The 25,222-nt window shown below is 44.7% G+C and overlaps 2 protein-coding genes across 4 annotated transcripts in view; one reads left to right on the top strand and one right to left on the bottom strand.

Moving 5' to 3' along the window:
* CD276 (CD276 molecule) overlaps positions 1-2,821 on the bottom strand; it is a 53,255-nt gene extending 50,434 nt beyond the window's left edge. The window contains exon 1 of one of the 2 annotated variants that reach the window (XM_079953466.1): positions 2,605-2,821. The gene's annotated coding sequence lies outside the window, so the exon portion shown is untranslated. The remainder of the gene's footprint in view (positions 1-2,604) is intronic. The other variant, XM_079953465.1, reaches the window with a different exon arrangement.
* Positions 2,822-14,330: 11,509 nt separating this feature from the next.
* The window catches only part of NPTN (neuroplastin), a 47,689-nt gene continuing 36,797 nt past the window's right edge, over positions 14,331-25,222 (top strand). The window contains exon 1 of one of the 2 annotated variants that reach the window (XM_079953427.1): positions 14,331-14,741. In XM_079953427.1, coding sequence (XP_079809553.1) covers positions 14,645-14,741 — 97 coding nt within the window. In that variant the 5' untranslated portion in view covers positions 14,331-14,644. The remainder of the gene's footprint in view (positions 14,742-25,222) is intronic. The other variant, XM_079953428.1, reaches the window with a different exon arrangement.

Genomic DNA, 25,222 nt, shown 5'->3' with positions numbered 1-25,222 from the left:
ATGCAGTTTACCTTCCCGCCGGAGCGGTACCTATTTATCTACTTGCACTTTGTGCTTTCGAACTGCTAGGTTGGCAGGAGCTGGGACCGAGCAACGGGCGCTCACCCCGTCGCGAGGATTCGAACTGCCGACCTTCTGCTCGGCAAGTCCTAGGCTCTGTGGTTTAATCCACAGTGCCACCCACTGTGATCCAAATTCTTTGGAATTCAAAATAAAAGAAGCAAACTTAATACAATACCATCTAGAACATTACAATTGCTACAACAGGCTAAAAAACCGTTAAGCAATTTTCAAGCGGGACGCAGGTGGCGCTGTGGGTTAAAGCCTCAGCGCCTAGGGCTTGCCGATCGAAAGGTCGGCAGTTCGAATCCCTGCGGCGGGGTGCGCTCCCGCTGCTCGGTCCCAGCGCCTGCCAACCTAGCAGTTCGAAAGCACCTCCGGGTGCAAGTAGATAAATAGGGACCGCTTACCAGCGGGAAGGTAAACGGCGTTTCCGTGTGCGGCTCTGGCTCTGGCTCTGGCTCTGGCCAGAGCAGCGATGTCACGCTGGCCACGTGACCCGGAAGTGTCTCCGGACAGCGCTGGCCCCTGGCCTCTTAAGTGAGATGGGCGCACAACCCCAGAGTCCCGTATGGGCAGGGGTACCTTTACCTTTACCTTTAATTTTCAAGCGGCAACTGGAAAAATAAAAGCTTGGGAACGACTGATGAGCAGTTGTTTAGTCATCCCCAAGAAGTGATGACATACTTGTTTCAGATCCTCAAATTGAGGATGGGGAGGAACTTTGCAAATGCCATACAGCAGACAAGTCCAACTTTCAAGAGACTGCGATCTACTCCCACTATAAAAAAAATCTGGCAGTGATCTACCTATTGGATTGCCAAGAGTTGTTGAGCTTTTTAGGGGGGAAGCTTCATCAAAGTTGTTGAGCGATCGACCGGGATCAACCAGGGACACCCCATGATCGACCAGTAGATCACAATCGACCAGTTGGACATCCCTGCCATACAGAAACAAATGATGCCAGCTTCAAAAGTCCTAAGAGCGACAGCAAACTTGAGGTAGTTACGTACGTCTTTTGAAGGTTTAGTCTTACCTGCATACGCCTTCTCAAGCAAAGATAATTTGGGGGTAGTTTTAATGACACTATTTTATCTAGACTAGGGCAAATACCCTGTACCATTTAAAACCCTTTTGTATACACTTGGGGGCATCCGTACCACAATTTAGGAAACACTTGGACTACATGACTGCAGGGTCCCCACCCCACCAAAAAGAAAAATATCCAGGTTGCACAACTGGAGCTCTTGCACAACAAACCTTCTTCCATATATATATATATATATTCAGACTTTCTGTGATAAGGGAAGTGACGAGATGGGGGGATGCTCTGGGAAGCATGAGATTACTATTGCATGATAGAATGTCGTCTAACTTCCCCATCAGTCAGCAAACACCTCATCCGGAAGGACTCATAGTTCAAACACAAAACCACACATCCATATTTCGACCAGCACTGCCACCATTTCTTTTCCGTCAATCCCTGTGTGCCAACAGGTCCATTTTATTTTGTTAAGAAATAATTGATCAGAGCAGCAATGCCGGCAAAGAGATAGATCTTTCTTGATCTAACGCACCACTCCCCCACAAGGGAAGGGTGGCTGAACAATACAGCTACTTTACTCAGAAGTAGACCCAACTGCATCCTACAGAGTTAACTTAAGAAGCCATAGGAGTGCCTTCTGTATTGGCCATTCTCTCCCCCCTCTTCCAATTCAATCTTTATTGGTTTATAAACAATACAGCCAATCACACTGAAACCCATAAAGCACTACAAACAAACCACTATGTATTGGCCAGTCTCAACTGTTGACCAGAAGATACAAAAAAGTTGAGGCAAAACAGTCCTGTATCCTTATCAACACAGAAGAAGCAAAATATTTAAGGATATTGACAGATCCTGTCTCAGATTTCTCCTAAGCAGCTGGCAAGTGGCATATATAACGTAATCTGGCTGGCATCCAATCTAAGACCTGCCTGAAGTAAACCTATTGAAATCAAGGAACCTATCTTTACCAGGTTCCTTCACTTCAGTGAGTATGCTCTGGGTATGGGTAACATTGTACACCCCCCTCCTCTCTCTCTGAGCCAATTCCTAGCAGCCGATGTCCCTTCCCCCCCCCCATATAATATTTGAGGGGGCCTCCCCCCAAGTTAATGGACATTGCCATTCCAATAGCAGTGTGCGCCTTGTAATCGATTACAATATGTGGGGCAGGGCTTCTCTTCTCTCCCCCTCCCCAATATTTTATTCGAGTTGGCACCCCTGTGGGTCACACTGGAAAGAGAGAGAGATAAAAAAAATCTTTAAAAGCATTTTAAAAAGGCAACTCAGTGTAAGAGCGCGCGCGCGCGCGTCCAACTGAAGACGCCCAGTAAAACCGAAAAGTTCTGCAGGAATCCAAGATCCTTTTGGCAACGCTTTTGGAGGAAGGGAAGAGGGGCCGAAAGAAGGAAAGAAAGGCGGATTGTCTGCCTCTTTTCGCCTGGGTGTCGCTCCCTCTCTCTCCCCTCATTCAGCCCAACAGCCAAGCAGGCACTTACTCGGCCAGAGTCCGTCCTTCCCGGGAGCGACTCCGCTTTCGGACAAAGGCGCGCCGTTCCTCCGGCTCGCCCTCCGTTCTGCTGCGCCCTAGGCGCAGGGCGCGTCTCACCGCCGGCCCGGGACCGTCTTCCTACCCGGCCCGCCGCAGCACCCGTCGCCCCCAGCTCCCTCCGGCGTGCAGAGGTCGGTGCGCGACTCCCGGCCGGGGGAAGGAGGAGGAGGAGGCCGCGGGAGCGAGCCTGGGCAGCGAGAGGCGGGGAGAGGAGCGCAGCCCCCCTGGCTTCCGGGTTGATTCGGGGCCGGAGCGCCATGTGGCTGCTGCGGTGCGAATGGAATCGGGGAATCCGATTATGGGAAAGGGTTCCGGGGGTCATCTAGTCCAACCGGCCGCAAGGCTGGAAGATGCCACGGAGTGTCCCGTGCCAGATTTACGTGTAAGCTAAACAAGCTATAGCTTAGGGCCCCACTCTCTTGGCAAACCCCCAAAAAAAATTTAAAGGGGGAAAAAACTGGATGTGCATTTCCAAAATGTAAGATTAAAATAAAATAAAACCTACATACAGCAACAGTGGTTTGTGTTGTAGGCTCCTATGATGTCAGTCATGGGCTCTGCCTGCTCCCTAAAATATCACTGGTTTGCTCATTTCAATATATAGAGTGCCTACATTCTGCATGTGCAAATGGCTTTAGATACCTATTAGGTCCGTAAATTACCATATAGCATATATTCAACACAAAAAACAGTGACAATTTGTTGTTGACAAAGGACAGCTGGACATATAAAGGGCCCCGTTACCTTCAGGAGCTGAGGGCATCATCATACCTAAATCTGGCCCTGGTGGTGCCCCGTGATGGGACAACTGGAATGATGTCTTCTTCTTTTTTGTATATAATTTTTATTAAGTTTTCTGTTTTACAATTTAAAATACTGTACTCATTTTTACATTCTTAAAATATCCATGACTTCCCCTCTTCTCTTTCCATGGTTCATTTTACATATCATGAATCCCTGCATATTTTACAGAAACTCTACCATTCAGCGTTCCATTATTTACATCCATCAAAACTTATTTACACTGTTGAATTTATCTTAATGCTGCCAGCATTTTCAGCTGCACACAGTTAATTCCCATATATTCAGTAAACATTTTCCAATCTTCTCTAATCATATGTTCTCCTTGTTCTCTTATTCTGTATGTTAAGTCTGCAAGCTGCACATATTCTGTCAACTTAAGTTGCCATTCTTCTTTGGCTCGGACCTGGCTCGTTTTCCATTTTGAGCTAACAAAACATGGGACACAGTAGTGGCGTACATAAATAACCTTTTTTGACACCTTCGGATTTCAGTCTGAATTATCCCCAACAGAAAGGACTCTGTTTTTTTAGGGAAAGTACTTTTAAACATTTTTTTCAATTCATTATGGATCATTTCCCAATACTCCTTTACCCTTTTACAAGTCCACCACATATGAAAGAACATTCCGTCAACCACATGGAGTTTTGTCTTCCACATGGAACTCCCAGCCCAATAGCTGTGTACATTCGTCTGCCATTGGTTATTTCTTGTTAAATGTGCATTTATTGATTTGCGCTTCCTCTTTGATAGTTCGCAATTGATTCAATTGTGCATTTCATGATTCGACAGTTTGTAATTTATGGTATGAGTGCATTCCTTCTGAAAGGAAAATGAGTGTATATGCCCTGATAAGGAAAAATCCTGGGGTGCGAATTTCCTCCGCTGCCCAGCTTGTCGGGGTGCCACCACTGCGGGTGTCTCCGGTCAGCAAAAGAAGGTGTCTCCAGCCAAGTCAAAGAAGCAAAACAGCGGTCAGTAGACCTGATCTTTATTTGTTGCAACAGGGTTCAAACACACAGAGAGGAGCCCCGAGCATGGGGTTGCGTGAACTTTTAAGACTTCTCCCCATTTCCCATAATAAATATGTCACAAAGTAGGAGTGTTTGGCATGTAGAAACATGAGACCATCACCCACCCCTGTCAATTAGCCCAGGTCCCAACACCTTTTAAGTACCCTCTTCCCCAAAGAACAATAAATGTGTTTACACATGCCCCCTAGCTGCAAGGCTTTCAGGATTCAATCCACCATCCTGTCTCAGATTTCTGTCTGGGTTATATGCTTTCTGCCTCCTATTGTGAGGCTAAGGTTGCACTTAATGGAAGGGCAAGGAGTATGTGACCTTATGCCTAAGGGAATATGGAGGCAGGGGGAGCCCTGGATTCCCCTTTTCCAGAGGAGTCATTAGCCATTGGAACCAAGGAAATCAGTCAAGCCGTTGAATTTTGGTGATTATTTGTGAAGTTTCCACAGTTTTCCGTATTGAATTGTCAGAGGAAACAGTATGATACATGGTATCCACTCAATGCTACAAGGTTAAACATGTTTGCCCTGAAGAAAATGCATGTGATTTTGCTGGAATTCAAAATGGTGCCAAAAAAATCAGGCAAAGTCACACCATCGTGATGCTTGAGTCTGCCATCTTGATTCAAAATGGTGGCTGGTATCCAAACGACTACAAAGCCTGCCACGCCCACATTGGGAACCCTTCAGAGGAGGCTGAGCCTATTAGGAGCAAATGTACAAACCATTTCCCAAAATGTATAGTAGACAATAAACCACTGTTTCTCAAGCTCACAAACCAGCAATATGGAGAGAATGACAAGGGTCTGCATTGCAGAGCTGTTGTAATTCATGATCTGTCAAAATTGGCCCTTCCCTAATTTGCAATAGAAAGACAATCACAGTGGACTATATTTGTGGCATTGCTGTAGTAATTCTGGAAGCAGAACTGAATGTGCTGCACAATTTAATAAAATAAAATAATTATTTTGCGATGATCTGATTTGGAAACACCCTATTCATGCCTTTGATTATATTCTTTTTCCGGTTGGGAAGAGAGGACAGGGAGGCTGCTGAAAAATCTGTCTCCTAGGAACAGCTGCAGAAAGTAACCAGGAAGCCTGGTCTACAGACAAAGAAGCTGTTAGCCTGCTATTGTCTCTTGCCGATGAGTGAGTAAGGAAGGCCTTTTTCTGAAATGATCTCACAAAGATTCCTCCCTGCAGAGGCTCCCATTGGCTGGACTGTGGTTCCCCTCTTTGCCAGTTGACCTATGCAGAATCAAAATAGGCCCCACTATCGCCATCTACTGCACAGATAGCTCCTTGCTTTACTGAAATCTGTGGCTTGCTCTTCAGACACAGCATTTCTCAAAGCTCACCAAAAAGGCCAGTCTACTGTAATGCTGGGAACGCAGGTGGCTCGATGGGGTGAGCTCCCATTGCTCAGTCCCTGCTCCTGCCAACCTAGCAGTTTGGAAGCGCGTCAACGTGCAAGTAGATAAATAGACACCACTCCGGCGGGAAGGTAAATGGTGCTTCCGTGCACTGCTCTGGTTCGCCAGAAGCGGCTTAGTCATGCTGGCCACATGACCCGGAAGCTGTACGCCAGCTCCCTCGGCCAATAAAACAAGATGAGCGCCGCAACCCCAGAGTCGTCCATGACTGGACCTAACGGTCAGGGGTCCATTTACCTTTACCTTACTGTAATGCTGGGCTGGGAAAGGGCTCCATGCAGAAGGTCCCAGATTGTGGCTCCCCATTTGTGGAACTCTCTCCCCAGTAAGGTCTACCTGGCACCATCGCTGACATCTTTTCAATGCCAGGATTGTTTGCTTTTCTAGTGGATTACAGAGATGGGGGTTTGTTGCTAGTTGTGCAACCAAAGCATTTTCTCTGGAGACCTTTTTGTGTCATAAGTGACTAACATGTCATAATAACAATAATAATAATAAAAAAATAAAAGTCTGACATTTGCTCAAGGACTTGACCCATTATCTCTAAACCTACCAATCTGTACAGCAACCCTTCCTTCCACACCATATCCTATGCATTTGTTTGCACCATCAGCAAGAACTGCCGTATTGACCCAATTACATAGGGCTTTCTGTGCATCACTTTCCAAATGCTCAATATTACTCAGTGTGTTTCGCCTTTTCCTCTAGCCCTTCTCAGTTTTACAGCCCGTGCTGCTCTCAATGAGCCACTGACCCTCTGTTAAGCATCGTCTCCACAATTTCCCCCGCAAGAGATGTTAAAAGCAATGGGGCCTCAATGAGTCAGAAGGGGAGCAGACTTTCCCAGCCATCCCTGTTGGGGCGATTCTATTGCATGCCTCCCGCCCATTGGCAAGTCTCCCGACCACCAAGAAGTGTTATATAAACCAAGGGAAATGCTTTAGGAATCCAGTGGGCAAATGTTGTAGCTTTCCAATTCCCATACAGTAAAGTCTATCGTAGGCTCCCATCGCATGGGCTCCAAATCAGGCCTAGCATCTTTGAATAGCTGCTGGAACCCCAGGAGGGTCACCTGTTCAAAAAGGACGTCAAAAGAAGATGCACATTTCTATAAAAGCGGCATGTGCTGATTTTTATACATAGATGCAAGTTTAGGAACAATGGCCCACATCGAATGCGATGCTAAGTATCTGTCCCATCAGCACAATAATTTTTGCTTGTGCAATGGGAGTTTCCTGCACTCTCTGCCTCTCTTCATGACCCCTCAACATGTTCTGGGGGTTCCCCCCGACCTTCCAGAGTAGATCTGGGGACGGGGCTGGGCATGCATGGGGGAGGAGAGAAGGAAAGTCTCCTTGCAGAAGTGTAAAACTTTGCAGTGACAGGATGCCTACCTAGCACTGCATTGGAAACAAGCCAATTGCTATCTTTTAAGCAGAAATGCAACACAGCTCACCCAAGTGGGGGAAACTGTGGTTATCTATGCACTATCCCTTTAAAGCTTGTGGGTTATAAGGACCTGGGTTAGGATCTTATCCGCCAAGATCCTGTGCATTTGTGCTAAGCCATGGTTTTGGCTGAGCGTTGTGAAGGAACACATGTGCTTGTATATCAGGAATCTGGGCCTGGGAGAGTGGTGGGGAAACAACGCAGATGAACTAAAGTGAACGCCCAAACTCCCCTTTGTCTCCTGGAAGTGACTCATGGGAAGGGGGAGAGAAGGGAACCAGCCAGGTGACAGGACACTCAGGTTACCACCACAACTCCTCCCTCAACCCCTCCTTTCTGTAATGTATGCATGATGTTTCTGGGGGTGGGCTTGACCTAGAGGAGGGGAATTTCAAAAGTTTTTATAAGGTCTTGCACACCATTTTTGTGGGTCTTTCCTCTCACCTGCAAGTGAGGGGAGCACCCTGTTGCAACAGTCAATAAAGGCCAAGCCTACAGGCTGCTGATTTGCTCCAATTTACTCTGGTTGGTGTCTTTACTTTTTGTCCAAGGGAGCCCTCAGATTTTTCCGGTAACAACATTAAAAGAGGAGAAGAGGGACAGCATGGAGGATACCTTCCCAGCACCCAGCCATTCATGGCAGCCATATAACTCTAGTTGCTGCCAGGTCCTTTAAAAAAACCTGCCTGTGGCTGAGACTATGAATTAAATTAATGAGGAAGAAATGAGCTCCTTTTGAAGCATCTTGGATCTGAGTCATTTGCTGCTGACTGATTCCTGAGTGGAGGAGCAGGGAATGGAGGAAGCCCTGCAGTCATGTTGAAGCTCATTTGTAAGCAGATCACATGATGCCCTGATTCAGCAGTAGCCACAGCCAGCCCAGAATCTCAGCTGGGTGGAGATGTTGAAGAGGCTGGAGGAGGCAGTGCCTTGTTCTTGCATGCCTCCTGTCTAATTTCAGATCCTACAAGGAGCAATTTATTCAGATCCCATAAGGATACTGACAGTAAATATCTTCTCCAACCTTTTGGTACGCAAATTAAACCATGGTGTGTCTCAGAATTATGTGGTGAACTGTACCACTGATCTGCAGGAATTAAAACACTGAATACAATCATGATTTAGTAGGGTGGGGGCAGAAATCTGAACGTCTGGGACAGAATCACAGTTTAGAAGTGGTGTGGGATGAAAAGTTTGGAAATACAGTGGTACCTCGGGTTAAGTACTTAATTCGTTCTGGAGGTCTGTTCTTAACCTGAAACTGTTCTTAACCTGAAGCACCACTTTAGCTAATGGGGCCTCCCGCTGCTGCCGGAGCACGATTCCTGTTCTCATCCTGAAGCAAAGTTCTTAATCCGAGGTACTATTTCTGGGTTAGCGGAGTCTGTAACCTGAAGCGTATGTAACCTGAAGTGTATGTAACCCGAGGTACCACTGTATTAATCTATAAGAGTTGAATTTGGGAAGGTAGAATATGGGAAATTTGCATGTGCATGGATCACACCTTTGTGGCACTTTGGAAACTGTAATAAATCTAGTGAAGCTTGAAATCCCCAAGAGTTTGCTAACCAGAACTTTAAAGGAAAAGGGAATAGGACAAATCTTTGTTATGTTATGAAGGGGGGGGGGGGGGACTGCTCCTTTTCCCTTATGGGGGTACCCAAGAGCCCATAGGATAAAATAACAGAGACCAACCAGAGAATATTGAGAAGCAAAGCAGCTAGTCAGCCTGATCTTTATTAAAGCTGTTGCAACAGGGTGCTCCCCCCACAGGAGGGGGGGAGGGACCCAGGACAAAGGTATGCAAGCCCTTATATAGACATTTTAAATTGCCCATCCTGTAGCTCAAGACCACCCCCCAGATACATCATACCTACATCACAGAAGGGGTGTAGCCGAAGACCACTCCCTTAATACATCAGAGAAGGGGCAGACTACAACAGAAATCTGAGTGCGTTGTTTTTTCTCCTGTCTGCTAGGTTACTTGATTGGATTACCTGGGCATCCTGGCCACTCTTTTGTTATGATAACTACTCAACTCTTGAATCCAGGTCACAGGTTCACCCTATTCATATCTTAAATGTGCCCTTGAGACAGGATTTGTGAGCAAAGAGACAATGGGGAGGCTCCCCATTTCCTTCGACCTTGCAGAGAAATATTTGAGGTCAATTGGGAAGAGAGAAAATGGTTTCAGGACTTTTCTGTGGGTTTCAGACATATGCTTTACATATTTGTATGTGTTTGCTTGGTACATTTATGAACATCTATTATACAGTGGTACCTCAGGATGCGAACGGGATCCGTTCCGGAGCCCCGTTCGCATCCTGAAGCGAATGCAACCCATGACTGCGCGTTGCGATTCGCCGCTTCCGTGCATGCGCGTGACGTCATTTTGACTGTCTGCGCATGCGTGAGCTGCGAAACCCGGAAGTAACGCGCTCTGTTACTTCCGGGTCGCCACAGAGCGCAACTCAGAAGTGCTCATCCTGAACCATATTCAACCCAAGGTATGACTGTATACATATAAGACCTTAAAATTCTTTTAACAGTTATTTTGGTTTAATTCTGTAGGTCATGACAGCAGACATTATGGGGGAAGTCTGGATTTAGTGGAGCAACAGAGGGACTGACGTCAGAGACCACCTGGGAACAGGACCTTTTGAAGGACCCTGGAAACATTACACCAGCTTTAAGTGGTCAGCCACTGAATGGGTGCTGGAGGATACAACTTAGAATCTCAGGATGGTATTCGATGTTAGTCCTGCTCAGAGCAGACCCATTGACTAACTAAGCCCCAAGTATAACTTAGCTGACTGCAACCCACAGTACTGACCAGCTGGCAATAGCCACCTCTCAAAAAGGATGCTGTGGCTTGATTGTATTTATTTCACTGTAATTAAAAACGTTTAGCAAAAGTATTGGCGTTTCTGGTTGGCTGGTTCCATCACAGATCGATGTACAGTTAGGAAGCAGGGAAAGGCAATCAACTGTGTGGTTCAGAAGCTGCGTAGTGACATAGATAGGCCCATGAGCTGCAATTGCTGCGCTGCCTACCCCTTCTGCTGCCTGTGTGAGAGGCCCCTCTTCCTCTGCCTTACCCTTATATATGCATGCTTTGCACTAGCCCCCTGAATACCATGAATTGCATTTCCCCTCTGCATCCATGAATTTGTGAACATGTATGTAAGGGACGCGGGTGGCGCTGTGGGTTAAACCACAGAGCCTAGGGCTTGCCGATCAGAAGGTCGGCGGTTCAAATCCCCGCAACAGGGTGAGCTCCCGTTGCTCGGTCCCTGCTCCTGCCAACCTAGCAGTTCAAAAGTACGTCAAAGTGCAAGTAGATAAATAGGCACTGCTCCAGCGGGAAGGTAAACGGCGTTTCCGTGCACTGCTCTGGTTCGCCAGAAGCGGCTTAGTCATGCTGGCCACATAACCCGGCTCCCTCGGCCAATAAAGCGAGATGAGCGCCGCAACCCCACAGTCGTTCATGACTGGACCTAATGGTCAGGGGTCTCTTTACCTTTATGCATATTAAATAATCAAATAATTGTTTTGCTTTGAGCTGAAGTGTGAAAAACAGTCCTTTTGGGTAAGAGGAAAAAGGAAGCAGCAGCCAAGCCAATTTGCTTACCAAAAGGGCACACTAAGGAGAATCCAAGCAGCAAATGCCTCATTCATTGCCCCCCCTCTCCCCTTTAACAGCTTCTTGACCAGGAGGTCAAGAATCCTGTGGCATCGAGGTGTGGTGATGAGGAAGAATACCTGTTGAACTTCTGTCTGTCACAAACTGCCGATATGGGAAAATAGGAAGCTGTCTTATGCTGATTCAAAACATCTAGCTCAGTATTGTCTGTTAACAATTCTCCAGGGTTTGCTGCAGGGGTCATTCCATACCTGGAGATGCTGGGGATCAAACCTGAAAGCTTCTACCCCGAGACAAGGGTTTGCCCAAAAAGATGTAGGAACCGTATTGTGAAGCTTACTGGACTTCCCAAGATCCTTCTTTAATATCTAATCACAAGTAGCTTCAATTCAGTAATGCGCCTTTCCAGTACTGACTGAAAACTACCTGTTTGCAAATTCAGCCCATTTCATTGCTTTTTGTGGCTGAGGGATTAGGGCTAAATTACCTCTTATTTGCTATAATGAGAAGAGAGAGAAAAATAGCAAGAAACCAGTAATTTAACAGCTCCCTGGGGAACAGAAGGTAACAAAATATGGGGCAATTCAGGTCTTATTGCACAGCAACAAACAATCTGAATGTGCAAACAAAAATGCTGTCAGTTTTCAAGGAATAGTTCAGTTAAAAGCCCTCATAGCATCTTGCCTTTCCACACTGGACAGGATGTTTTAAAGCAGAAAAATACTTCCTAAAAATCAGAACCAGCTGTGTGTGTGTATGTTAGAGAACAATGTGGGAGAATAACACATAAAACACGAGGATACAATGATTTAAGAAAGGCTCTGTATGAATTCCCTACAGTATAACTGTAAGTGAACCAAAGACAGCAATGGTGAATTCAGGGGAAATGGTCTAGGCTAGGGTAGTTTGGAGAGTAAATGTTCTCAGACACAGCAAATGATTTTATATCATCTTAGAAGGGCTATATGCAGTGCTCTTTTCTGGGGGTACACAAGGGTACACAGTACCGGCACATTTTCCCACTCCCCCCAAAAATGTTAAGTGTGGCACTCACTGTATCAACTTCATGGTGAATACTTGCAACTCCCCCCCCCCCAAAGCACTGGCTATATGCATAATTGAGGTGTAATACTTCCATTTGGGTGCAGGTGGCGCTGTGGGTAAAAGCCTCAGCGCCTAGGGCTTGCCGATCGAAAGGTCGGTGGTTCGAATCCCCGCGGCGGGGTGCGCTCCCGCTGCTCGGTCCCAGCGCCTGCCAACCTAGCAGTTCGAAAGCACCCCCGGGTGCAAGTAGATAAATAGGGACCGCTTACTGGCGGGAAGGTAAACGGCGTTTCCGTGTGCTGCACTGGCTTGCCAGATGCAGCTTTGTCACGCTGGCCACGTGACCCGGAAGTGTCTCCGGACAGCGCTGGCCCTCGGCCTCTTGAGTGAGATGGGCGCACAACCCCAGAGTCTGTCAAGACTGGCCCGTACGGGCAGGGGTACCTTTACCTTTACCTTTTACTTCCATTTGGAATGGTTTTCCTTCCCCAGGGGAATGAGTCTCCAGATATGGCCCCATTTTATCTTCCCACATATCCCATTCCTGCTGTTTGAAAAAAAATATTATTTTACCCATATGTCCTTCTCACAAGTTCAGTCCTATCCTATCATGCATTCAAGTAAGTCTCTACGCACCACCTAGTGCTGCATCCTGAAAGTGTCAAAAGTGTGCTGTGAGGTGCAATTCTGTTTGCACTAATGTATTTTGCCCCACTCTGTGAAATGAATTCCAATCCCTCTGAAGCCCATCCAGCAAAGGCCACCAGCTGGACAATATACCTACTATAACAGGTCTCTGTCACCTAAAAACAAAGAAAGCAGAAAGTGTTAGGTTTTCTTCAGTGAACCTGTTATTGTGCTTGTGTGCAAACTGAACTACTCCATAAATCAATTAAACTAAAAAACAACTATAATTAATTAACATATTTTTTGCTCTATAAGACTCACTTTTCCCCTTCTAAAAAGTAAGGGGAAATGTGTGTGCGTCTTATGGAGCGAATGCAGGCTGCGCAGCGATCCCTCTTGCTGTTCTGGCTTCTGGGATAGCTGCGCAGCGATCCCTCTTGTTGTTCTGACTTCTGAGATTCAGAATATTATTTTTTTTGTTTTCCTCCTCCAAAAACTAGGTGCGTCTTATGGTCTGGTGCGTCTTACAGAGCGAAAAATACGGTAACTAAAATCGCAAATCCAGACCATAAGATACTATTTCTTTATGCCACTACAGCTGCAAGAACAATGTTGGCACAAAACTGGAAAACGGAAATTATACCCAGTATAAATGATTGGCAGGTTAAAATGATAAATTACGCTGAACTTGCTAGACTAACAGGTAGAATAAGAGACCAAGATGAACAGAAATTTCATGGAAATTGGAATAAATATTGGAAGTATATTGGAAATAATTTGTAGAGGGCACAAGCGGGGCTGGAACAACTCTAACAGTGAGCGGCTAATATTTAAGATGAAAAATAAATTACGTGACTGTAGAACTTATTTGACACTTACCAAAAGGGTGGAGGGGAGTCCAAGGCTAGGTAGAGCCTAAAATATTGTGATATATTGATTCTTTGTTTCATTTTTTTGATATAATTTGGGGAGGGGATATAAGAACCTATGTAAATGAACTCTATGCATATATATATATATATGTACACTGATATGTTTATGGATATGTTTATTTATGTATTCAATACCTACATTGATATATTTATTTGCATAATTTGAATAAAAATGCATTGGGAAAGAAAAGAAAAAAAAAGAGAAACACCGACGGGTGTTTATTGTTTGGTTGTTGTTTTTCCCTACATGGTTTCTGCAGACATTTGGAGAACTGGTGAGGATTAACTGACAAGAGAAAAAATATTGAGAAAAGAAAGCAATCTAGAGGCAGACCATTCAGGAAAACCATCCTCAGTCTAAGTAATTTGGGCCACCTCAGCATCTTCACAAAACATTTGTTGCTGGTTATAGGCATAGGTGGGTAGCATGTTTCAGGGAAAATATATTAGTGGGAGGAAAATATATAGTTTTTAGAGGAACATAGTGGGAGGAAATATATATAAATATATATATATATTTATTTAAAGGCGGGAGGCGGGAGGCGGGCGGAGGCTGCAGCCGCCGCCGCCTCTGCACTTGCTCCAGAACCGGTTCCCTTCACCTCGTCACGTGCCCCTCCGGGAAAAAGCACCGGGAGGCGGAGCTTCCGCGCCCTCGCCCCGCCCACACGCTTCCCTCAAGCCCTGCAGATTCCACCCTTCCTCCTCCTCGCGCGAGAAGTGGGGGCCCAAGTCTCGCGAGGCTCCGGCGCTGCGGTAGAAGGAGCTGCTGGGCTGCACTGAGGCGAAAAGGGAGGGAAAAAGGCGGGCGAAGGCGACGGGAAGGACGGCGGAGAAGGAACCTCGCGCGGCGGCGGCGGCGGCTGAGGAGACCGAGCGAGCGGCTGCTGCTGCTGCCTGAGCGCCCCCGCCCCCCGCTCTCGCGCTCCTTCATTCCTCCTCCTCCTCCTCCTCCTCTCATTCTCTCTCTTTCTTCCCTCCCGCCCTTCCTTGCCCTCCTTCTCCTTCTCCTCAGCCGGCTTGCGGACCGGGATGCTGCTGCGGGGCTCCGGGCCGCTCCCCGCGGCTCTCTCCCTCCTCCTGGCCGCGGCGGGGAGCCTCTTTCCGACGCCGGCCGGCGCGCAGAACGGTGAGAGAGGGCGGCCGGGGCCTGTGAGGGGAGGGCGGGTGGGGGGGGGGCGGCGGCGGCGGGAAGCGAACCCGAGAGCGAAACCCGCCTGAGGCGGTGATTGACAGGCGGGTGGGGGGGGCGCCTTGGTTCCGCGGCGGGGGATGCCGCAAGGGGTGGGAGGTTGTCGCGCGGTGGGCGGGGCGTTTCAGGTGTGTGTGGGGGGGGAGGAGCCTAGGGAGGGGGATGGGAGGAGCACCTCCCTGCGGGAGCTGGGTTCAAATGCTGGCTCAGCCCACTGGATTAACTTGGCAATGACCTTGGGCCAGGCGGCTTCCCATTCATCACTCATTCTGGTGGTTCTGCTTTAGCAGGGTAGTTTGTTAGCTTGGGGGGGGGGGCGGGGGGAGGGCCGGCAAGCCTGGGTAGGGGGGTTTTCCGTAGACTGGGCAGTGGGGTGGGTGTGGAAGAGAAGGAGGGGGGTGAGCAAGAGATGACCAAAGGGACGTGGTTCCAAATTCTGCTGCAGGAAGGGACCCCCACCAGGTGACCTTGGATCAGACAAGCTCTATTGTTATAATTATTAATGCTGTTTACAGTGGATTCTTATTTTTTTAAAAATACCGACTGCTAACTGTTGGGGGGGGGATACTTTATGGAAGGTGATATACAAATGCTTTAAATTAAATATATGTATATAAAGAGCAGTTTTGTTCTATCTTGTAGAGTTCTTTGTAAGAATAATAAGGTAATTGCCTGAAGTGCATTAAGCGTGCTCAAGGACTGCTGATAATCAGTGTGGCAGAGTGGTTTGAATGTTGGCCTGTGACTACGCAGACCCTAGTTCAAATTTCCACCTTGCCGTATATCTTCCTGACTGACCTTTAACTGGACTGTGTCTCTCATCTGCAATATAAGGATAATAACATAGAGGGCTGATGTGAGGATTAAACGGGGGAGGCAGGGCAGTGTGTCCTGACCTAAGTTTATTGGAGCAGAGGGAAGGGGAAGAATAAAAATGATATAAACGAAAATGGCAGCTGAGAGAATATGAACTGTAGAAAGCTGTGAAGAGGGAAGCCTTGGGGTGGGTCAGGGAAGAGAGTGGAAGAAGAAAACCAAGGATCCAAAACATGTAGTCATGAGCTACTCCAGATGGCCAATGAAACTGCTGTTTCACAGTCTGGTGAACATGATAAGGTAGGGACTGAGGGAACTTGCAATAGGTTTTTGGCAGAGTATGTCAATACATGCTTAATGAGTGAGCACTTCATAACTCTCATACAGCCTTTTGTTTTCTCCCATCATGAGCTTTTCGTTTTGATAATTTGTCATAGTACCTAGCGTATCAAGTTAGAAACAAGGGCTGTTAAAATCCTTAGATACATCTAATTCTAAACCAAAAGGAGTCTGTAGGTGCAAGCTTTAGGTAGCCATTCCTCCCTCTTGGGGTGTGCCACTTTGAACAGTGTGTGCGGTTCTCCTGGTACATCTCTATCCACCTACTGCATCTTTGGTTTTCTTTAAATGATTTATAATGCAATTGCTTTTTTAGTTTCTTAGCAACTAAAGCGTTCTTTTGATAGGTCTGTGATGGAAACCCTGGATTTTTTTTCTTTCTAAAGAGTGCTGTAAGAAATCTAGCATTGTATATGTCTCCTCCTTGACATTGGTTTGCACCAAGTGCATAATGATTATTAGTGAAGCCAATAGAGCACAGGTTGATTAAAAGCAAGTTTAGCATACTTGAGAAGGCTGAGCATGAACATGTATTTAGACATAAAATCCAGTATCATCTTTGCTCAGTAGGTGTGTACTTGTGGGGCAGTATTACATGATAAAAACAGATGTAAGTTAAATGGCATTGTAAACTGTTTTATTGGTGTAGAAGCCTAGGTTTTTTCCCTAGCATGACAAATATATTTGAATGGACAGTATCTTCTAATGTTGCACAATGGCTTTTTGGGTAGCCTTTTAAAGAAGTCAAATGACCCTGTGTATGAATATTTTTTGTCTTGCTTTGTACAGCAGTTCGGTTACTGTGTTTTTCCTGTAATTTGGGCTGTTGGGTTTTAGCTTAGGTGAGTACTTAATTTCTGAACCTTGACTCAGACAATCTTGTTGAGAAAAAATTGGCTAGCAAAAGGAAGTAAGAATGGAAGAGAAGCAATGCCTGAAAATCTGGACTAGGTTAGTGCAACCCCATTTAAGGTAGAAGAGAATTGTAGGGTTGGAGACATGGATTTGGAAATAAGTGTAGAAATGTCTCAGAAAATTAGTGGGAACTCGTTCCTTATATAACTTCACAGTTGTGTAATTTGGCTATATTCTACTTCTGTCAGACATGCTGCCTGACAATAAAGATCTGGAGATTTTTATGCTAGCTGTTTTCTGAAGTGTTCATCTTTTATGCTGTCTCTTTTGTTTAGGTGAAATGAGGTGAACAGTCTCTTCACATTTGAGTTAAATGATGAATGTATCTGTAGGCTTTGAATAAAGTGATGGCATTTGACTTTGTTAGGATAAAATAGACTGGACCTCTGCAAACATTCGCTTTGTTATAGTGAGCAGATGCCTGCAGGAGAGGCAATATATTACTTCATGGAAGGGGAATCAGGCTGAAGAAGCCCTGTGCCCGCATTCAAATGGCTGTAGCTGGACTTGAAAACCCCCTGTTGGCATGCACAGTTCATAAAGCACAAGTTTTGTATTTTTTGTGCTTGGAAGAGAAGAGAAGGGTTTCAAATTCTTTATTGCAGTGATTAGGATGGTTATTAAAAGTAAGAACGCACTCAGTTCCAAGAGTGGCTGTTCTGAAAGTTAACTTTCAGTCTTCAAAAAACATCCAACTGCTGAATAAGTCCTTGCCTTAATTAATATAAAGCTGCCTGCCATTGTGAACCTCTTAGTATTGCAGACATTGTGATGTGTAGATTGGATGAATGTGGTGTGCCCTCCCCTTTTCCTCAACCTTGACCCTCCAGAAGTTTTGAGACTACAATTCCCATCATCCCTGACCACTGGTCCTGCTAGCTAGGGCTCATGGGGGTTGTAGACCAAAAAAAATCTGGAGGGCCGAGGAAGCCTGATTTTAAGTGTGTTTCCCTGGTTTTTAAGCTGGAAACTTTCCTGGAGTGAATTATAAAAATCAGTGGTAAGTTAGTCCCTGCCCTCAGGCTTTTTCCTTCAGTGGGTTGGGTTTTTCCTATATAACTGATGGCTATTTAGATTGCAGCTGGAAACTGCCCGAAGAACCTTGCTGACAGTAAAGCCACCATAATTTTCTCATGTACACACCCCTGTGAAAGTAGAATTGGAAGTCAGTAAAGACTTAGAGTGAACAGTAAAGCAAAATATTCATTTGGATCTTTCAGCTTGTGTTCTTGTGAGCCATGTACAGCAAAGATAAAATCCCCACTGAAAACCCACAATATGGTGCAGGCAACCAAGTTGTAGGACAAATTGTAAACTTTAGAATACCCTTATCAGTTGGACTTAAATAACAGAACCAAGCACTGATTTGAACAGAAAATATTAGCTCTGTTTGCTTTCCCAATATTTTAAAAATGTCTACTTTAGGTATATTCTCCATTCTTCTTTGGGACAAGTCTTTGATGTAGACATGGTTTACTTCGCATTTGCTAGTAGTTACCTTTAGGAAGGAAAAAGAAGCTACCATGGGCTGAGGGTGGCTCTGAGAGTGGAAGAGTGTAGGCTTTCCTCCTGTGCCTTGCAATCTGTGATACCACAACAATTTGCAGAAGAGGGGCTGCTGATACCGCACTGCACTCAAGCGTTGCTGATACAGGCAACCCCGAGTTTACATGGGTCTTGTGTTCTGGGCCATCACATGCTTTTGTGAAATCACCTGTAATTGAAAAAAACTCTGTAAAAGCCTGCAAACAACCTGTTTCTCCTATGTTCTGTCCTTTTAATGGAATCTTTTAGGACATTTCCGGGTCACTGCTGGGTTCAGCACTCTGCATGTGCGCGCAATCACACACATACTGGTCGTGTCTAAAATGGCAGCCTGTACCATCTGGCTAGTACTGCAGTTTCTAATACAGTGGTGGTTAGGTGACACTGGGTTCTAGTAGACCTGCTACGGCTCTTCTAAAGCCTTGGACTTAGTCCTTTTACCTCACTGAGTGTCTTGTCACTGAGGTGAAGTCCAAGCTACTCTGCCCATAGCTGTTTTCTTGTGGAACATTAGGTTTGCCCCTAGACTGCCAGCACTGATGGGGCAAGAGGCAATGATCTGGATGTCTCCTTGCTGAGGCAACCTTCTCATATGCTTTTGCAGTATCTGTATACATTTTCTTTTTTTAAAAAAAATTTATTAAATTTTCCAGCATACTTTCATAGTATCCAATCTAAATTTATCACATATTTTCTCTTTTAGACTTCCTTCAACCTCTCTGACAATCATCCATTATTCAAATTTTAAAAATACACATTTCCTAATTTTATATTGCATTTTATAAACCTTCACACACTTAGTTTTCATCAATACAATAGTCCTCTATCTTTTACAGAACTTCTTGAAATCCCACTAGCGTTATTTGCTCATCACATACACATTTCAGATAGTCTGAAAATTTTCCCCAGTCTTCAATGAACTTTTGATCTCGTATATATCTGATCTTTCCTGTTAGTTTGTCCAGTTCAGCATAATCCATCAGTTTCATTCTCCATTCTTCGGTATCTGTATACATTTTCATGCCAGTATCTCTGAACTGAAATGGTCTATTAGACCCTCTCTTTGTGCATTAGTATTTTAGTTAACGGTCACTATCAGATGCTGCTGTTTGTTTTTCTTTTTCCTATTATTAACAATAATTGGAAGATTACAGTTACAGATAGGTAGCCGTGTTGGTCTGCCATAGTCAAAACAACATCACACATACCATCTCAGCCCCAAAAACATCACACATACCATCTCGGGACTATTTAATTGCTCATCGTCTAACATTGTGTATGCCATCAAATGCCAACAGTGTCCTTCAGCTCTCTATATTGGACAAACAGGCCAAACCTTACGCCAAAGAATAAACGGACATAAATCCGACATCAGGAACCACAAGACAGAGAAACCAGTAGGAGAACACTTCAGTCTCCCAGGACATTCTATACAAGATCTCAAAGTAGCTCTTCTATTACAAAGGAATTTCAGAAATAGACTGGAAAGAGAAGCTGCTGAATTGCAACTTATCACCAAACTTAAAACCATGGAGAGACCTGGTCTGAACAAAGACATTGGATTCTTATCTCATTATACATGACAAAGCCATTTTTCACCTTCTCACCCCTTGCTTTTTCCTGTAAGACCTATTGCAGTCGTTAAGAGTCGTCAACAGGCTCATCACAGCTATCTGCCAATCACCCAATCCCACCACCCTTCTGAGTAATACCCCTCCCCACCTTCTCACTATATAGAAGGGTCTGGTGACTTCTGTTTCAGTGTATCTGAAGAAGTGTGCATGCACACGAAAGCTCATAACAAGAACTAACTTAGTTGGTCTTTAAGGTGCTACTGGAAGGAATTTTTTTATTTTGTTTTGGAAGATTACAATTCTCATATTTTTGCCTTTGGTTGTTGTCATATTGAAATGAACCTAATTATTGTTTTTTGTTTCTAGCTGGAAAATAACCAATTGAATCATTTTAAAAAAAAAAACAACAACAATCCTGTGCACACAACTTTTTATAACTCCTGAAGCTGGTGATGATTTTGCCTATGCAGATATTATAATTACAGCATCGTATTTCTTTCCCCTAATTTGTCTGGATGACATGGGTGTGCTCTAGCACCTATGTAGTTTAATCTTTACTTAAATAATCTCTAATAAAACTCTGCTTGAGAACACCACTTGTCCAGACTGGTCTGTTCAGAAATCTCTTTGTTACTACAGTGATACTGTATTATTCTCACTGGCTTGGACTTGACTCATTACTGAATTCTTCAAGGCAGAACATTTGATAATCAGCTAAGTAAACTGATTAGAGGTTTTGATGATTAAGCAGTATATAAATTCTGTTAAATAAAACAAATAAAACAAAAGAACGATAAAATGAAAGCTTAATAAATAAAACAAAGAACTATAAGAATTATAAATGGGCCCCGGTTTTCAACCCACTCTATCCTGGTCACTTCAGATTCAAAATACTATATTGGGGTATTGTGCATTCTATCAGCACTGTTTTAAGTTCTACTGTTCAAAATGAGATCAGAATATATCTTTGGTTTTGAAGGTGTACAAAGTCAAAGTAGGCAGCAAAATTATGTACAGAGTTCAGCTTTGGATACTGGAGATGAATTCAGATACCACTTCTAACTAATGTATCTAAGCAGCATACAGTGAAATCAATACAGTATATGCAGTGAAAATAGGTTAAGATAAAGATCCCAGTTACAAATATATAGAAATGTATTAACACCAGAAACAATGTGTGAAGAGATTAAAGTACAACTGTGGTAGAACCTTAATCAGAAAAGGCTTGTGTAAAAAGGTTACTAATAAAAGTCATTTTGTGGCTTATATGCATAGGGTGTTCCATAAAGGGAACTAGCCAGAAAAGGCCCTGTGCCCTTTCCTGTCTGCTGCTGCATTTGGTGTACCCAACAAAGATTCTCCAGCTGAATGTAGTGAATGGGCAGGGATGTGGGGGGAGAGGCAGTCTTTCCAATAACCATCTGTGACCAGTGTTAGAAACTGGGATAGAAAAGCTATTTCTCACATGGCTCCTGGAACCTAGGTTATAGGACCAAAAACTGAATGGCTAGTGGTCACACCCCTCCCCATGCTGCAGCACTTTCTGTTCATTTTTTCATGGATAATTTATTTGGTTCTTTTTGCTGTTTGTGGTATTTGGAGGGTTGTAACTAGCCATAGCAAAACAGGCCACACAGAGAGCACAGTGGGACTTAAATTTAGGCACGTATAGGACAGTAACAGTGGGACGCAGGTGGCGCTGTGGGTTAAAGCCTCAGCGCCTAGGACTTGCCGATCGAAAGGTCGGCGGTTCGAATCCCTGCGGCGGGGTGCGCTCCCGCTGCTCGGTCCCAGCGCCTGCCAACCTAGCAGTTCGAAAGCACCTCCGGGTGCAAGTAGATAAATAGGGACCGCTTACCAGCGGGAAGGTAAACGGCGTTTCCGTGTGCGGCTCTGGCTCGCCAGAGCAGCGATGTCACGCTGGCCACGTGACCCGGAAGTGTCTCCGGACAGCGCTGGCCCCTGGCCTCTTAAGTGAGATGGGCGCACAATCCCAGAGTCTGTCAAGACTGGCCCGTACGGGCAGGGGTACCTTTACCTTTACCTTTAGGACAGTAACACCCAATGAAATTCATGGTTGAGTGGGGATTTGAATACTGGTCTCCCAGGTCCTGGTCTTAAAGACACACTAACCACACTGGCTTTCATTCGGAAGAACCTTTCTCTTTCGGTTTGCAAAGTCACCGCTTCTGTGATAGGTGGAGCTGCCGGTAAAGGACATTGTCTCATTCTATCCAGTCACGCCCATGTAACATGATTATTTTCAGAGTTCTCAAACTTGAAGCATGCATTTGTTCTTTGGAAGCAATATTGTGGATGTGGGTGGTGCTGTGGCCTGAACCACAGAGCCTCTTGGGCTTGTTGATTAGAAGGTTGGTGGTTCAAATCTGCGCAACAGGGTGAGCTCCCATTGCCCTTTCCCAGCTTCTGCCAATCTAGCAGTTCAAAAGCATGCTAGTGCAAGTAGATAAATAGGTACAACTGCGGTGGGAAGGTAAATAGCATTTCCATGTGCTCTGGCTTCCGTCATGGTGTTCCGTTGCACCAGAAGCGGTTTAGTCATGCTGGCCACATGACCTGGAAAGCTGTCTGTGGACAAACATTGACTCCCTCGGGCTGAAACGAGATGAGTGCCGCACCCCATAGTTGCCTTTGACTGGACTTAGCTGTCCAGGGGTCCTTTTATTGTAGCCTTTTATTGTACCTTTTATTGTAGCCTCCCAATATGAATCACTAGAACACCTTTGCAAGCTTTTTCAAAAGTTTGAGATCTTGTTTCAAAAATTAAAATATGCCGTTAATAAGGCATTTATTTATTTAAAACATTTCTTTCAAGCTACTCATCACCCAAACAACCCTACAGCCGGTTTTGTTAAAATAAAATTCTTAACACATAATGTAAAGCAGGTAGGTCAGTTAGCTCAGTTATGCTGATTTTTTAAATTAAAAGATTCAGAATTATTGTTAGCATTTTTAAAAGCTCTGGAAGTAAAGAATTTTCCATAGTTCCTTTTAAACCCCCCCCCCCCCCCGTGAGTTGGATATCACTCTCTACTATTTGATTGGGTGGTTGACAGTATTTCAGAACGGTTGCACATCACAGGATACACAGGAGGGTACCTGGGGTCCATGTAAGAAAACTAATACCGCTCTGTGGTGCCAATGTAGTTCCTTCCAAACAGACTGTGCCAAAAACCACAATAGTTTGGCCGTGATTGTTGGAAGTGATAAACCTGAACTAGCAAGCATGATTTGCATTAACTATATTTCAGCATGATTGAATTGACAAACTATAGTTATGGTTGTTGCTGTGACTCTAGATGCTTTGTTTGGAAGCTCGAATGTTACTTGCGTTATGGAAGCTGCTTTCAGTCTCTTGCAAAGTGGCATGAAAATGTTGTTAACAAATTGTGCATTGATTCTCAGCTATGGGTAGTGTGAACTGTGGCTTGCCATGGAATAAGCCACGGTGATAGGCTATCCAGAAAGCTGGGCAAAATACTAATAAAGGCAACATGTGTATAAAATGATCACAACAGACTGGTGAAGAGTAAGAACTAAATTTGCAAAAAGTGAAGGCTCGGAATATAACTGATCTATAAATATCTTTTAGGGAACAGCACAAATTAAGGAAGGGAATTACTTTGTCTCAGAAGTTGGTAGGATTGGAAAGGAGCAGGATTGAAAGAAAAGCAAAATATGATTTAAGATGAACACCAAAGTTCAATTCTCTGCTTCTTCAATACTGAAACCCAAAAGTTGGATCTCTTAAAAAAAGAGAAGTAAAGGAGAGGGGTGCTACTATAAAGGGTGTGACACAAAGGCCAAAATTAAATCAAATCAAATCAACTCTAAAGAAGAAATAAGGCAGCTTCTGTCTGCAGGAAAGGAGGGAAGACGCCAAGAGTCACACAATACGGAAGACAGACCCATTACAATTGCTTATACTTTGATGGAGGAGTCTCACTTGTCATAAATACAAGATAATAGTACTGGAATACAAAGCCCTACATGGCTTGGGACCCAGGTGCTTAAAAGAGTACTTTCCCCAATACCAGCCAACTCAGACCTACACTGGGCTTCTTTGGGAGGAAGGAAGGATATAAATGGAGACATAGCCATCATCATCATTTTTAATTCCTCAAAGGAAAAAAAGAGTCACAGGGTAAGGTGAGCACTGCTGGGCCTGACCTAGAGTTCCATCCAGCTTTTCTTCTCCCTACCACCACACAGAGCACCTTCTGCTTTTGCCATGTTTAGTTTATCTCCAGGTAGGGCTGAGAAAGACCCTTGCTTGAGACCCTGGAGACAGTATTGCCTGTCAGTGAAAACAATACTGAGTTTTGATAGGGACCTGTAGCCTGACTCGGTTTAAGGTAACTTCTTTTGTTCAGAACTAGTGCACGTCTCTCATTCTGTTTCTGGCCAAAGACCTACCGAATGTGTTGCATAGAGGGGGCATGTGTACTGCTGAGTTGGGGCTATTGCCTCTGGTGATTTGATTTGCAAGGGCCGGAATCTATGAAGTCTTAGCATTCATTTTGAACTCTTCCTATGTCTTTAACAGCCGTCATGACTTAATTTTTTAAGTGTGTAGCACTAGGTTAGGGCTTTGTTTTCAGATTTCAAAATGATGCTTCAGCTTGGCAGTGTTTCTACCACATTCAATGAGAGGATGTTCTTGCTGCCAAACTGCGAGCATTGCTTCCTGCCACGTGCTGGGCTTTCCTCAATCTCTATCCCGATGCTGACTGGGCTGCTTAATTGTCACTTACAGTGCTGACATTAAAAACATTACTGAATGCTTTTGGAGAAGTTCAGTTTAGCTTTCTGTGCTTCACTAGAATTAAAATATGAAAAAAGAATAAAAGCAGTCTATGTAGACGAAAATGAAAATGAACCCAGATTCCCCCAACCATTTAGAGGCATATTTGTTGTTATTTTTAATTATTTGAACGAATTGCCTTGAGTGTTAACAGCTTCCAACAACCTGTAAGTCCATAGGACAAGTTTCTACTAGCCCTTTAGTCCACAGCACCCCATCCCACACAATTCAGAAGAGCCTTCTCCCTTATGCTCTGTAGAGGCTTTTACAGGTGGCTTCAGTAGGCAGGAAAAGATGGGAAACTTTCCTTCTGTGAACTTCCTTAAGTTAACTAACTTTTAAGATCCAAGCTTATTGATGCTAGAATGTTGCTGTTTCATTTCTGTGTGCTGGCATAGAAATAT

The sequence above is a fragment of the Podarcis cretensis genome (genome assembly GCF_951804945.1).
Source record: "Podarcis cretensis genome assembly, chromosome: 14".
Lineage (NCBI taxonomy): Eukaryota > Metazoa > Chordata > Lepidosauria > Squamata > Lacertidae > Podarcis > Podarcis cretensis.
The sequence above is the reverse complement of the archived record's forward strand: the minus strand, read 5'-3'. Positions and strand labels throughout refer to the sequence as shown.